This window comes from Lichenostomus cassidix, chromosome 18, assembly GCF_008360975.1.
Source record: "Lichenostomus cassidix isolate B80296 chromosome 18, HeHo_3.0, whole genome shotgun sequence".
NCBI lineage: Eukaryota > Metazoa > Chordata > Aves > Passeriformes > Meliphagidae > Lichenostomus > Lichenostomus cassidix.
The window spans coordinates 8608316-8624821 of NC_139498.1; the positions used below are offsets into that span (position 1 = coordinate 8608316).

At 37.4% G+C, this 16506-nt stretch overlaps 1 protein-coding gene across 3 annotated transcripts in view; it reads right to left on the minus strand.

Annotated features, from left to right (window-relative positions):
• QTGAL (queuosine-tRNA galactosyltransferase) overlaps positions 1-16506 on the minus strand; it is a 114761-nt gene that overhangs the window by 68419 nt on the left and 29836 nt on the right. For all 3 annotated transcript variants that reach the window (XM_085077928.1, XM_085077927.1, XM_085077929.1), the window contains exon 6: positions 12294-12389. In XM_085077928.1, the coding sequence (XP_084934054.1) occupies positions 12294-12389 (96 nt within the window). The remainder of the gene's footprint in view (positions 1-12293; positions 12390-16506) is intronic.

Below are 16506 nucleotides of genomic sequence, written 5' to 3' on the forward strand. Positions count from 1 at the left end.
CAGGCAGAATTAAAATACATTTTAGAAGGTAATTATGAAACCTGTTCCTGAATAAGGCTCTGGTTTTTGTAAAAGATAACCTACTTCTCTTTGCCAATTGCTCACACATTATTATGGATAGTCACAGATATTGAGTCCAAACAACAACTTTTTGCTTTAAAAGCAGTTAAAAGCTTTAAAAGAAGTTTAAAAAAGCCAAAACCTGTTATTTATTTTATCATTAAAAACAGATAGCAAAAATATTAATAAGAAACCATTTTTGGTTTGTGGTTGATGGTTACATTTCTACATTCTACAATCACCAAAGTTGCCAGGCAAAAAAAAAAAAAAGCAAATATATCAAATTCCAAATGGAAATTCAAACAACTTTCAGAATACGTAAAACAGTAGCTTCACAGCTTGGTTTTAGAAAGTTTATTTCCTTGTAAAATCTATTATTTGTGTTTATAGAGCTCTCTGGTAAGAGGTCAGAATGGAGAAAAGATTCCACTTCAGACTATTCATCCAAAGTTCTACACACAGCAACAAAAAGTGCAGTGTCACAGGAGGAGAACATCAGGCTGCCTTCCTGCAAAATAACATTTTAGCTTGTAATTCTACTTGCAATTTTGGAAAGATTCTGACTTGGCCAGCAAATATTTGGCTTTTGATACATGATCAGTATGAACCAATGGACATTTTTCAGTTAATTTGCAGGTAAATACCTTGGCATGGCACATTCCAAATATGTGGTCTGACACATGTAGCTTTACATTTTTTACAGCAACTGTAATTACCACTCCTTAATTGTCCTGCCTTCAGAGGACTCAGGATTTCAGTGCCCTGGTGGGGCTGCTGGCAGAGTTCTCCTTCACTAGGACTTCCAGTCACACAGCAGATGCATTGGCCTCCTTCAGACTAAAAAATCATATCTATTAGCATTGCTTATGTATTATTCCTAACAAATTAGCACAAGCCCTGCCACAGCAATGGCAATTTGCCATTAAGGCTAAAGCTGTTATGATTTTCACCAAAGAGAAAGTTGAATTGAGTTCTGTCTTGCTGCTTGCACCTGGTATCCTGCTATAAAAGGAGATTTTGGACTTCACCTCTCCTCAATAGAGAACTTGAAACTAAAGTATCAGAGAGCACATGCTTGCTACTGAGGCATGTAATTTCTTCCTTCCTCTTTATTCTAAAATTATTCACGTTACCTACTTGATGAAAAAAAAAGCCCAAGCAGCCCAAGCTTTGAGTCCCACAGATTCTTATCACAGGGACCCTGTTCTCAGGCAGCACTGAAATGCGTGCTGTCCTGTCAGACAGAAAATAATTTCTTGTTCCTGAATAACAAAACACGTATTTACTACAGATACTGTTTCAGCCACTTAAGAAATATTTTTATGCTTTGCTTTTGTCATTTTATCAATGCTCTATTTGTGTTCAATAGCATCCTCCATTGTACAGAGCAGCAGGATGACAGAGCCAATCACTGGAACTTGACATTAACGTGCTCACATTCCATAGCTACAGCTTGGCTATAAAAGCCATGGAAGAGTGAATTTGATATATGGCAGAACACCAGAATTTTTTTTGTTTGTTTCAAATTCTTGAAACCATCTTTTGGATCCTGAATAGCAACCAGGTCCACAATGTTTCCTTGCCTTCCAGTAAGCTGGTTTTGCTCATTCTCTTACCATGGCCTCCAAAAGGGTCAGGGATGATTCCTCCACCACTGCCTGCAACTGCTAAACTTGGAGATCAAAAGTACTTCTTTGCAGACAAAAATGTTACTAATTTTCCCTCACTAATATATGATCATTGATACAGCTCTACCAGCAAAGAGGAAAATGGGAATTCACTGAACATGGCATCAACACCATCATTACTTCAACAAGCCCATTCAGCTAAGAGACAAAAGGAGCTACAGTAAAAATTCTTTTAACTACTGGGAAATGCCTATTTACATGAGTATGCCAGGCATACTGTACACAGAGGACGTGCCCCAGGTCACCTGCAACCATAAGAATTTTAAAGAAAACTGCTCTGAAGGCAAAAGGATAACACTTCATCACTTTTAATTTGCAAGAAAATGCTCTCATTTAAGTTACTGTGTAAAAATACATAAAAAATTGGGAGGAACTGTGCTTTAAATATGGTTCAAGCTCAAAGAATTAAAATGTGAAATGACACAATGGCAATTACTGCAGTAAATGAAAGGGTCAGCTGTTCTGCACTTTCTAAATGGAGGAGGCAAACATCTAGCAAAGAAACACAAAATCCATAAAAAGTTTTCAGCCCGTAATTTTGTATCAATGGACATAGATCTCTCAGACCAGAACACTGAGTCTTCTAGCACCATTATTCTTTCAGCCCAGGGACAGAACCAAGGCCACACAAAAGTGACTTTGTATAATTTGACTGGGCTGCAGCCCCCACGACCTGACAGCTCTCGTGCTGACAGGAAATAGCTGCTGCCTCGAGCCTTCATCTACCCACGTGGAACAGAGCAGACCACAGACCAGCCTCTGTTCTCTTCTAATTGTCAACATCTGCTCTGCACAGCTATGAATAATTTTATGACACACACACACACAAAAAAAAAAAAAAAAAATCTCTCCTACTGACTCCAAAGGTTTTGTGTTTTTTTCTTTCTGAATGTGAAAGCTGATACTGAAATTAAGAGAGAGCATGTTTTGCTTGCAGGTTAGGATTTACATTCCTCTGAAAGATCCCGTTGAAATGGAATTCAGGGTGGGTGGAAAAAGCTGATAGCATTGGTTAACACTTTCTAAAATCAGGTGGCCAAATAAACGTTGGCAGTTGAGATAATACACTCTTTTCAAATATTGGAGAGAAATGGAGCACCAGCCCACTGGTGGAGGCAGGAACCTCCATGAGAGGTGGCTGTGACAGCTGAGACTACTTGATCCATGCCAAGTACAATAAACCTCAACTCAAACATCTGAACCTTCAAAAAGTGAGGATGCAGATGTACCAATTAACACATTTAACATGACCTGAGTTTCAGTTCAAAGAAGGAACATGTTTGAGGACAGCTTAGCAGCACTGCCACTTGAAACCTCAACTTTCCTCCTCTTTCAAGTAAGCCATCAGGGGTTCTAAGACTGTCAAACATTTGAATGTAGCAGTTTCTAATTTATTTTCATTTCACAATCACAGAGTTATTTATTATTTATAATAGAAGAGTGACAATATGAAGGATATGGATAAAACTGGGGACATAGCCATGCTATTGGCTAAAAAGGAAGAGGAGAAAGGAAAAAAGGAGATGCACATCAGCCTGTCTGCAGCCCTCATTAGCAATGTGCCTCTTCATGATCAGGAGAAGCAGAAGAATGGAAACAAATAATTAAAGAACAAATCACAAGGGGAGCCAGTCCTTGCCAGTATAATTGTCAGACAGTTCTCCAGGACCAGAACATAACGTGGTAAGGCTTTCTTAACTGACTGCTGCACAAAGCATAGGTTGACTGTTGGCTGCACTTGGGACAACACTAGGGGAAAAAAAAATCTTTTCTCCTTTAAATACTCAGGAAATACACAGAAGGAAAAGAACACTGAGAACATAAAGCTTTTTCAGTGTCTTACTGAAGCACACACTATATCCAGGTCCACTGCAATGACTTCTTTATCTCTCCTTCTGGCTTATATGATAATAAAGCTAAGATTTCCCTGCAGTTTCCCAGCTGTAAATGCTGTGAGACTTCATTTGCTTCTTGCTAGCTTGGGTTCAGTATTGCCTTGCTGGCCTGGCAGTGCTGCAAGCAAAGTGTGTAAAAGTGTGTGAGCACTTGGACAGTGTGGCTTCTCTCAGAAACATTAAAACCCCTTTAAATGCAACTGCCAACCTGGTGACCAATTCACCTCCTTCCCCTGAGGCCTCGACTGTGATAGAGCTCTTCATGGACACAGTACTGTTTTCTCCTGAATATTAAGATGACTATTCATCTGCTAGTTTCTTTTAGTCATTGGTGGTTACATTTAAATTTCTTCATCAGAAACTACTCAGCAATCTGTCCCTTGCAAAATGAATGGGCAATTAAGGATGTGGTGAACTTGTGGCTCTTCTGTGAAGCATCAGGGAAAGACAAAATTATATGGGGGAAGAGATGAAAGTAAGAATGAAGTGAGAAAGTGAAAGCTGCTGAGTGCTGTCACAGCCAGAAGAACCAATTCCAAGAGCTGCAGTGGAAGACAGCAAAAATGAAACATTCAACAAAATACACAGAAGAAAATACAGAGTGTAAGAGTACAGAGTATAAAACCTGCCCATACAGTTCCCAAGTCCCCAAAATTACAGGGTCAAACCAATGGGTTTCAGAAAAATAAGAGTCTGGAATGCATGTTCAAAATAAATTTCAATTGTCAGTGTAGCTATTAGGCAATATTAAGCACTAACTTGATCCCTGTTTTACTAACTTTTAAAATTGAACAATTCAGCTGCAAAGAGGCTTAAAAGGTGTACACTAGATAGAACAAAAATCAACACAGACCAAGCACATCTGAAAATTACTGTTGTGCTCCGCAGCTGTGGAAGAAGCATTTGTATAATATGTGCAGTCTGATGTCAAAAGATAAAGTCAAAAAACCAACAAAGCAAAAAAACCCAACCACCCAATGAAACAAACAAAAAAGCCAAAAAACAATCAAACAAAAAAAGACACAAAAAAACCAAAACAACCAAAAAACTCCCAAGCCTAACAAGCTACATTACAGACAGCACACTTAATTTGTCTTTTGTGGCTAGACAAATCCTCCAAAGTTATAAAGATTAAAACATTCTTTAAAGTAAAATTTGAACATTAATTAGACAGCAAGCAGTTACCTCTATTTATGTTTTCTACTCTATAAAATAATCGTAAGTCTGAGATTAAAATGTTCATGACAATACTTATTTCATTCTGACATTACAGTATAGGTATGCAAAGAATTATCCAAAATAAATACAGACCTCTTGGCATGCTCTGGAATGATACACCTGAAAATAATAATTCCTTTTACTATACAAACTTTCTAACCACCTATCTTTTACATTGACAGCTCTGATTCAGATCTACTCCAATAAAATCAACACCATAAATGGATGCTACCAATTTGTCTAATAAAAAGAAGTCGAGTAACATCTGCTTTTTGTGTTTCGATAGCTCTGAAGAAACCAAAGAAGTAGTTTGCAGCAACTACTAAGCCCTCCTACTCAGCTTACCAGCAGCATCAGAATTTTCAGTTTCACTAAGAAATTCTATTTGTGAGATGAGGGGTGTGAAAGTTTACTGGGTTTACATTCCTCTTTACAGCACAGCTCGAGCAGTGATGCAAAAGGTTCAATCCACACACATCTCAGGAACCAGCTCACCCCCAGAGGTGGCACAGGACCAGCAGCTACACCATGAGCCACATGCAAGGCCAATTCCTCCTTGGCTGTGCTCCCCATGCCCTGCAAGGCTCCATTTCCCTTGGGGACAGGGTTGGCTCTGCCTGTGCACCACAGAGCACTGCTGCCTCTGCCTCCTTCATGTGATCACCCAAAGTGTTGCACGCAGAGCCTCTGCTGCTGGGGAGACAGATGTGCTGCTCACCCTGAAGATGATGAAATTGCCCTGAGTGAACCAGCAAATATCCATTCTTTATGAAAAAGGACACGCTGTTCACAGCTACACTGACCCAAGCTAATGCACTGAAAAGCTCACTGTAATTGTTTTATTTGTACAACTTCAGCTTAAGAACTTCTAACACAGTCTGTTGGCCAAGACTGCAAAAACAGAATAAAAATCCTATGTCCCAGGGTGTCACACTTGTACTAACAAAAAAACCCCATAAAAACTGAATTACTCATTAAACCTGGATCCTTATACTCCAAAGCTGTCAGATTGGACAATGAATCTGGCTTTTTAAAACACAGAAGGGAAAAAACTTCAAACATAACAGTACAACATATATTGTTAATACTTATGAGAGGATATGGTGGATGTAAATATTTTAAAACTCAGCTTCCTTAAGTAGTTAAAAATTCAGAAAAGCAACAACTACTGTAGAGACAAATGTCAAACACGGCAGGGTGAGGTCAGTATTGAAAAGTATTAAGGAACAAAATCTTGAGTGCAAAAGATCAAACTGGCCTTAGGACCTCCTGCCCATATGGGAAGTGGTGTTTTCACACTCACCTCTCCAACTACCATGGAAATTACTGAGCTCTCTCAAAAATCTGGCTCAGTACTTTTATCACTAAAAGCTGAGGTAAAAAAAAACAAAAAAAGAAGAAGCTATTTTCCAATAGTAAATAGAATGTGTTTAACTCATTCTCATACACAGTTTTTAAACAGTGAAAAACTGCTCTGCTCTGAAAAAGTTGCTAGAGACAAAGAAATGGTTTTCCCTATGTATAAGGCTAAAAGAGGGAGCTGCAGTGCAGATAAAATACGTTTGAAATCCATGACTTTTATTACAATAGAAGCCACAGTAAAAATGTTTCTTTTTTTGTGGAATCAGCACTTTGATTTTCAAATTCAAAGAAAGCAAATTACAAGAAAAAGAAAAATAAACATCACTGAGTTGGAAATGTGTATTTGGAGTAGGCTTTTGGTTTTGAAAGGAAAAAAAAGGGGCTACTTCAATACCTTATCATTTTAAAATAAAAATTGGAGTTCATCCCTCAAAAAGAGGCAAAAGTATAGTTCCTTAAGCTATAAAAGGCAATGATATAGAAGCCCAAAGTGAAGCTTAAGGGCTCTTTATTTGGAAGTCAGCACAAGGACATCAACAGGATAAATAAGGAAGATCAAATAAGAGTTAAGTGGAGCACTCAAAAAATTATTAGTTAGTTCCATCCATGTCCTTAACTGCAGCTCTACATTACCAAATAGGTCTTCAATTTATTTTAACATCTTGCCCTATTTTGCAAAGTAATTTTCAAGAGTATTGAGGGGATATAAACGGCAATAATAACTTGGAAATCCAATTATGCATCTTAGAAAATTTAAACCTTGACAGTTTTCTTTTACACTTGTCCATCTCCTGCATCAAATTTCTTTTAAAAATAGGGTTTAGGATGCAAATCTGTTGCATTCCTTATTGATTAATTACTAAAAATACCAGAAAATATCATCAGCTGGAAAAAAATATAACTCACATCAGAAATAGCTGCTTTCTACCAGTGTCATTTCTATGTCCATCAAAATCATGTCATTCTTATTCTGCCATACAAGTACCCGTCATGCTGTAATGCTGCATTCATCAAGAACATTTTGGAGTGAAGTCTAACTTATTGTAATCACAAGTTGCTTTTGTACTATATTACAATATTTCTTTTCTATTTAAACATTCCCACATATTATGAGCCACATTCCAGCCTTGTTTAATCATGCAAATTATCAAGCAAGATATGAAGAGGAAAAATACGAGTTATTTAACACTCCTTCCCCTATGGGACACCTTTAAACTCATGCAAAACTGCACACACACAAAGCACAAGCTGTATACATTTCTGAATTCCAGCAAACCTGTTTCTAAGTTCAAAATATGTGACCCTGAGCTGCCTTTTCATAAAGCCTCACTGGGAAGTTCTAATTGTGCTTTGAGTTCACAGATGTGGCTAAGCCACTTCTCATTAAACTTTCTAGAATTCCATGAACCCTTTGACATGTATTTTCACATGTAAATATAAACACTGTCAAGCTTGTGAAACTTTGGTTCATTCTCCTCCAGAGGAGAACAAGGATCAACCACAAAAGGAAGCAGTCTGTTGATTTTTTCTTATATGGTATAAGCTCAATCCCATATAAACCACTAGAATCTGCTGTAATAACCAGTAAGTTTGGCCATTTCACTCAGCAGAAAAGCATCAGGACCTCACTATTAATGCCACATTTTTAGATAACATGGGTCAAGGAAGAGGAAACAGTGATCAAGAAATCCCAAGCAAGTGTTGAGTATCTTTTTATTGAAAGACAACAAACAGAAGTGAGCCATTAACAGTGGCAAAGATAGGGGGAGGGAGGGAGGGGGAGAGTGGAGGGGATTTCAATCAGCCTTTTCATGTTTTATTCATTCTTAAGAAAGCCTTTCCCTCTGGCCAGATTTTGCCTTTACTAACATAGCCAGACAACAGGCATTGCATATATCCACTTTCAGATTGCTGCCTTCATTTTTATTTCAGTTGGGACACATGGACAGCCAATCCAAGCACTAATAAAGTGGAATTTTCTGTCTGCAGGTAGACAAAACAGATGCTGTAAACCAGAGATATTCAATCTGTGGCCCACCTGGAAAATTCATCCTACTTGTAATCTACTCCTACCACCTTTTGACCACAATGAAGTTTCCTACTGACACACACGATGATAATGCAATATTAAGTGCATTAAACTTATGAAAGAGCTCCAGCCATGCTGTCAGGTCCTTCTTGCCTTAAAAACAAGCTACATGCTGACTCCACCTAAATGCTGGATCGATTTCCAAATTGAGCATCTGCAGTAAATGCTTAGTAGTAAATGAATCTTTAGCAAATATTAATTAAACTCCAATGTAGGAAGACTTAGTAAGTAGAGCAGCACAGCTTTTAAACCTGTCAGCTAAATGTAACAAGCACCTAATAGAGCAGAGAGGTGAGAGCTATGCAGCATGTCAATTATTGCTCTTCTGCCAGGTGCTTGGAAGAGATTATTGGTGAGAAATACAAATCAGCTGTGACAACTTCCAGATCTATCCAACACCAAGAGCTCCAAGATAACCTGCAAAGTCCAGCATGTATCAGGAGGTCATACAGACACAGTCATCCAAAATGATTGTGGCTTTTTCAGTTATTTATCTACATTAGGACAATCCAGCCTTATCATCCACAGGCCCATTCCATTTTAAGTTTCCTGCCTGCTTCCCAAGTGAACAACCAGATGAAGGCATGGAAATGTCTTTGAGGAGGAAAAAATGATAGGTCAGATGGAATTGTGCTTCAGGCTGAACAGAATATTTCACAGGCTGTGAGACTAAACTAACATATAACAGTGATTTAACACATGTGGACAGGAACTCAGCTCTTTTACTTACAGTCAGCAACAGTCCCTAAAAATTATTTGTATAAATATTTGTGCAATTAATCCAACCTGAAAACCATTCAGACCTTTTCACTTACACAGCCCAGTAAACATTTGCAGTGTAAAAGAAGGGCTGCATGATCAAACCACAATCACATTTACAAGCACAATTTGGACTTGTATACCCCATGAGATTAGTTTTAATCTACATTTTTTTCCACTTACCCCAACAGTCAGTTCTCTTAATTTGTTTGCTCATTTTCTTCCTGTACCTGTCACTGTGATCTGCACTTACTGAACAGTTACAATTACCCATTTTATTTGTTTTTTTTTTTACTCTTGGCCAGAAAGAGCAAGACTTCCAGAACATATATACATGTATTTAATGTTTATATCAGTATACCCATAAAAGTGTGGTTTAATCACTCGTCATTTATACAGAAGATAATTTTGAGGAAGCAAATATTGTTCTTTTAAAAAGCAGGTTTTTCATTATCCTGCTCTCTTTGTACTATCTCACTCCTAGCACACTCTCCAGGATATATATTCTGAAATTTCACGCATACCATAAAGTATCTTTGGAATGTTACAGTATAATTGTTTAGAGAAACATTTAACGGATGAGTAAGCATCAAGAGGCCAGGGCTAAGGGAAAAGAAAAGTTAAAATGCTGACAGCATTTTGTATTGAATTATCTTCTCAGCATGAGGACAAGGATGGACACTTGATCAAAAAATCTGGGATTAACTCAAGAAGTTTAAACCCAGCATGCAGCAAGGAGGTGACTGAAGGCACTGACCAAAACACCCCAAACCTGGCTTTGAGCACTGCTCAGAACAGCAATCCAGTGCCACAGGATATTATCTGCTCAATAACATGGACATTATGCTAGGGGATGACATTATAGTAACAATTGGCTCTTTTCCCTTTTTCAATTGGTGGCTTGGTTTCCCAATTTCCAGCACAAATAATCTGCATATACATGGGATAGAAATGCTGCAGAAGTGACTGGAAAGAGTTGGGCACTAAATACAGAGACAGCTAAAAAAAAGCTAAACATTCTTTCACTACTGGAATCTGCTAGACACAATGTGCTGTAAATTAAAGCAAATTTTCCTGAATTCCCCAAAGGACTGCTCCTCCCAGAGATTCTGCAAATCCATTAGCACAGGTCCATCATTATATTTTTTGGGGGTTTATGTACTGAAGAGAGTTTAAAAAAACCACACCTCAAATAATGTATATGATGTACTGGGGTAGATGAGTGGGACAAATCAGGCCTAACCTTAGATAATTGATTCATACCCTGATTATTAGAGTACAAGATGGTCTTTACTCCCAATTCCTCCTCTGTCCCATACATTTTTAAGTAAGAAAAAGGAAAATAATTATCCCTCTACCTGAATTTCTAATCAGAAGAACAGATCCAAAGGCAGGAGAAGCTCCACATACTGCCATGCTCTGGAAACCAAGCAGTTCTTTTAGCCCCAAAGCTGGGAAAGCCAAGCTGCCCCAGGCTTGTGTCACAGCTGAAGCTTGTTGGATAATTGGGCACCGAAAATCTCCTTCCAAGGGGATTCTGTGCTAACAACATACGAGTTGCAGCTGGTGCAGCACCATTTCTCCAAAACTTCAGACTTTTACAGAACTCTCAGAAATCTACTGTTTTTGATGAACTTCTGTTTCTGCATTAAACTTAGTGGAGAACAGGTAACATGTTAAAAAATAATGAGGAACACATAAATAGTGTGAATCTATAAATCTCATTTTGTTAATAAACTCATGGATAAGTACCACAAGTTCTGCTATACAGCCTTCTAGTGCCAAACACAATGTATTATCCAAAATTGCTAATCTACCTGGAAAATGTACCTGGACTCTAAATTATATGTAAAAGTAATGGATTTATTAAGGCTTTAAGAGGTATTTCTAGCACATAAAATTGCAAGGCACCTCCCAGGTCATTGTATTTGCATCCTACTGTCAGAAACACTATATTAAATCATCTCTTTGAGAACACACAGATTCCCATTTTATTTAAAATGACAGGTTTTTTCCATACCCTCCCTTAAATAATCTCAAAATCAGAATATTTCTTTTAATTTCTGCTCAACTGATCAAAGATCCATTGGCCATTTAGATGAAACACTTCAGATTGTGTAGGATAAGCTTTTACATCCTCAAGTTTTTCTTTCTCTTCACCAACACAGAGATCCAGATGCTGTCATCAGATAAATACATTGGTTTAAATCTGTCTTTTTTCTAATGCCACACTCATAGGCAAATCCAAATATTCCATGGGTAACTTTTCTATAATTACTTTCCCTTGGTGAATTACAGGGAGCTGTAATACCACTGATGATTTTAAAACAAGGTCTGTAGATAACTCCTTGTGTTCCAATGACCACAGCAGGACCTGTATTTTGGAGTTAGGGTAAAAGGGAACACAACACAGTTTATAATGAAGTCTAGCAAATAAGGATATGTTAATCTTTTAAACCACTTAAATCCAGGGAAATCAAAACCAAATGTCTTCTTAACATAGCATCCCAAAACCCAAGCCCAAATACTTGGATCTTAATGCCTGCTGGGATGTTTTCTGCTAACCATCCATTAGATTTCTTATATTCTGTACAACATTCCTCCACAAGCTGGGTTGATTTCTTCCACAGCTTCACTTGTTTTTGCCAAAGTCTCTTTTAGTCTCTATTTTAGTTCAGCATTGGCCTCTTGCCTAATGAAACAACCGTTCTTTATGCCAAAACTGTCATCTTCAGTTGCACAAGACGTATCTCACTTACAAACACATATAATGAGCCTGATGTTTAATGCCTGAAGAACTGCTGTTTTAAAATGACCATAAGCAAAACTCAGATACAGGAGTGGTCAGTGCCTTGGGTGGGAGAAGAACCATTCTCAAGAAAGATTTTTTTATTCCCTTTTGTATTCAAATACACTTTTTGAAAAGAAAACCCTAATTATTAGACTGTGAAAGCATTTGTAGTTAACCACTGACAGCAGTGAGATGTGTAAGGCTCACTCCAAACCTGGAAGCTTTGTTCTCACTCAGTGTGAAGTCATTGTGCAGGTAATGATCACATGCACCATCATCTTGGCTTCTGTTGAACAAACTACGTATAAATATGAGAATCCAATAACCTTAATAAACTACTGAGTATTGATTATGACTGAAAAAATCCATCCAAATAAACCTCTTGCTCTATTTTCCTGCTGTAATATCAGACAGAGCTGAAACAAAAATACCTGTGTAAGAAGCTGTTCCTGGGTCAGGTTATTGATCCAGCGAGTGTATCGTTCAGTAGAGTCCAGTGGCTCTCTTCTGACTTGGCAACCAATAATCTAAAGGAAAATGAGATAAATCTCCTAGGTTAAACTGCTGCACTCCCACATGGCAACAAAACAGCATCACAAAATAAACATTCTAAACATGGCAACTCCAAGAATTGAGATTATCTACACAGTCCTTACTGGCCCCCTTCTATGTTCATAAAATAATCTGGCACAGCTGCTCTGCTCAAATGTTAAATAGTTACAGACTTTAAAGGTCTGTAGAAAACACTGAGGAGTATCTTTCCAATAACCTCATTCCTGGGAATATTTGAACCATTTTGGTTGAAATTTTCAAAGGAAATTTTCCGTAGGCAGACATCTAGAATGCAAAATTTCAACCAAAACAGTTAGTCTGGTAAATGAAAATTGGAACTTGAGTAACACCATACAATCCTATGAATAATGCCATAACCTATAATACCCCACATTACTATTAATTAATAGAAAATAAGGACAATCCCCCACATATTCTTATTTATCTTGTTCATGGCAGAACAATGCAGACACCTCATTTTGATTTGGTCACTGGAGCACTATACATGTATTTCAGCAATATCTTCTTCTGTACTGTTCTATAGCTGTACGAATTAAATATGAACTTTAATTTTATTATGCCAGTAGGTGTTCAGGAATAGCTTCCAATACATATTAAAGAGAATATTAGTATGATTACATATTGCCTGTATCTGCACAGACACATATTAATGCAATTTCATAGAAACACTGAACTGTATATAAATCTCTGATTAGACAGGGAAAAAGCTGAGGAGAACGCCAGGAGTGTGACTGGACAGAACTTCTGAAGACTCATTTCTGATAATCAAGTTCTGTTCAAGAACAGGTGGAAAACTTCCTTGGTTTATTTTCCACCCTAAGCATTCATAAATCTTCCAGGTATCTACATTTACAGAGCTTTAAACCCTAGAGAGATGTCAGCAGTCAGGCCAGAATTCTGCACGTGCAGTTATGAATACTTCTGATGTGGGAAGAAAAACACCACAAGAAGATCTTGCTGGGGGACTGCTGGCAATGAAACATCACAATTTAGAGTATGATTAAATACAATCAAAATAACAAGCATGGAAAAAAAAAACATGTTATTTGCTTATCCCATAAGAATAAACCGGAATGTCTCTAACTAGGAAATGTTTCCTCAATGACAACAATGAATTACTGTGGAAAACTTCAATCCTCATCCCAACTTAACCCTCTAATTACAGCTAAGTAATACTGAGATGTTTTCAGAAGGTTAACCTAAAATTCTTTTAAACTGAGTATCAATTAGGAGAGTTTATAGAGATGTTTTTAATGGGGGCACACCACAGAGATAAAAATCTGACAAAAGCTGTGGCAGATTTATGTCTACCCTGTGCTGAAAGGATGATTTTCATTTAAAAATAGAACTCTTGCTAGTATTCATTAATTGAGCCCTCATTAAACTTCTCTTGCATATCCTAAGTTTTTCTAACTTACAAAGATACTTTAAAAACTCTGCGTAAAAGGTTAAAGGCAAAAATTACCTTTATTTTATCTCTCAAGCTATTCTGTAACACAAGATGGAAACTTAGTTTCTTTATTGAAAGAGTCACAGTGAAGCTGAACAGATACAGAATACAAAGAGCTTTCAAAAGCTGAGAGATTAAAAAGGAGAATTTCAAATTTGTTTTTCTGAAAACCTAGCTTTCAATTACAGCCAAGCAGTAACTGCAGTCATCTCTTTCCAGGCAGCTTGAAATTTAAATTGGAAGCAGCGGGCAGTTTCACACTTTTACATTAATTTCTGATCAGACTGATAATTTCCTAAATGCTGTTGATAATTTAAGCAAACTAAAGTAAATGTTGAATCCAGGTGCTCAGCTAAAGGACTGCAATTCCCTGAAGTCCAAAGAACAACTGGTTCAACTCTCAACTCCTCACACTTGAAGAGCAAACTGAACAGGTTTGATCAATTATCTGTACACACAGAAGGACTGCTGAAGGCAGACAGAAGTGCTATTAAATTAGATCCTGATGGCTCTTTTCTGGACTATACATCACTGCTAGTAATTTCTAGAGTTTGACTTCAATTCTTAGCCAAAATTGCCTCCTTCTTCCATCTAGCCACACAGATAATTCCATTGCATGCTCCAATTGACTTCTCTGAATTAGCAGGGCACATAAAAGAAAGGCTCTCCCTCCTGCAGAAGACAGGATTGTGAAACATCATCCAACCAGCCTCTGTTTATAATGGCATCACAGCAAAACACACTGAACAGCACTAATGCCTGTTATTGGGAACAGCTGCATTTTGAACACAACAGGAAAACAGCTACAAACTCATCACAAAGTTAACATGCTGTAAGATGTGCAATGTTTGTACTCTCTCTGCCCTAAGACCTGCTTTCTTTTCATATTCAGAATCAACACCATTCAAGGCCTCTTGTATCATCATTTAAGAAGTTTGTTTTGCAGACAAATGTGAAAATTACCATGATGCAATCAAATTTACTTCTAGATGCTCAGCCAAACAAGTTCCACACACTTCTGCTCTTTAGCTGCACCATTCCCCTCCCAACGTGACTCTGACACACCACTGGGATTTTTGACTTATGTCTGCAAGATAAACACCATCAACTGAGCCTTTGATTCAGCATCTGTCAAGCCAAGCTCATGTAACCAGCTTCTTTCATACAATGAAAATCAGATTATTTAGAGTACAAACAGCTTCCTCCAGCTCCCCTGTGTAAGGTGTGGCAGCAGAAGCAACTGCACACTGATTCAATTTCCTCCATGCCTCATGGAGCTTTTATGTTCACTTCCCTGAATACTTCCTAAGAGCTTTCAAACTGAAAATTTTTTCACTCTTGCTTCTCTCATAACTTTTAAAATACTTTGATAAAAATCTTTCTGGCCTATATTACACCCATTCAGACCAGCAAGTACAAGAAACTCTGTATTAGAAATATTCTTTTCAGTATTTTGAGTATCAGTTTCTACGCAAAAATAGAGTTGCTCCAAATTTCAACTTTTTTATCTAATTAGACAAGTTTATTTTTATTATTACAAATGCTGTAGAGTGGCATATACCTGTACCTAGATTAAATTATGTAATACATACAATAAATGCAATAGACTTCTTATTCCTACTGGAAACTTGCTGAAATACAATATTATTACTTGTATAGGAAGCAGTAACATGAACCATGGACAAAAAAAATTCTGGCTCATCCCAAAGGACTGTGGTAGTTCATGGAAAAGTAAAACTCTCCTCAGGAGAGAAAATCATGACAATCTCTGCTACAACAGCAGATGAGGTAATTTGCTTTCTCAACAGACAATTACTTTTTAAATGTATTAAAGGTAACTTAGAGATCATTTAGTTATTTATTTTTAAATGTATTAAAGGTAACTTAGAGCTCATTTAGTTATTTAATTAATTGCAATCAGCATTGGTGTCTCTGGAAAAAATACAAAAGAGTTTGTACTTTATGGCAGCAAGAAAGAGTGATAGGAAAAATAATAAGAACATAAAATAGGAGGTTTATCTTAAGCATCAACAAATACATACACTGAAAGGCCCCACAAGTAAATTTTAAAAATAAAAATGGCTTAAAATGAGCTCTGTGGGAAGAAGTGGCCCAAGGTAAGGATCTAGTCTGTGGCCCCACAGTCTTGCCTGGCTACATCTACTGCTTCACCAAAAGTCCAGTCCTGTCTAGATGGTCTCAGACAGGAGTCAAAATAGCATTAGAGGTCGATATTTAGGAACCTGAATCTCTCTTCTCTAATAACTCTACCACTTCACACACTTAGGAGTGGAGTTAATGAATTGTATCTAAATAAGATAATCAGAATGAAGTCAAGGATATGTCCTTTGTGGCACTGCATTTAAAACACTTCCAGGAGTTAGAGCACTACAAAGCCAGTACAGTATGATTATAATACAACTCAAACAGTACAATAGTACAAATAAGGTTCCCCAGGTCACAGTAGCCTGGGCTAGCCATGATGGCTGAAACAAAAATCCAACAAACACATTCAGAACACATTCAGAATTTTGCTCACGTTCAGAGGAACTAGGCAGGATTACTACATACATTTCCAAATTCTGCTTATAGTCACATATAGTCACTGTTCTGTGAATTAC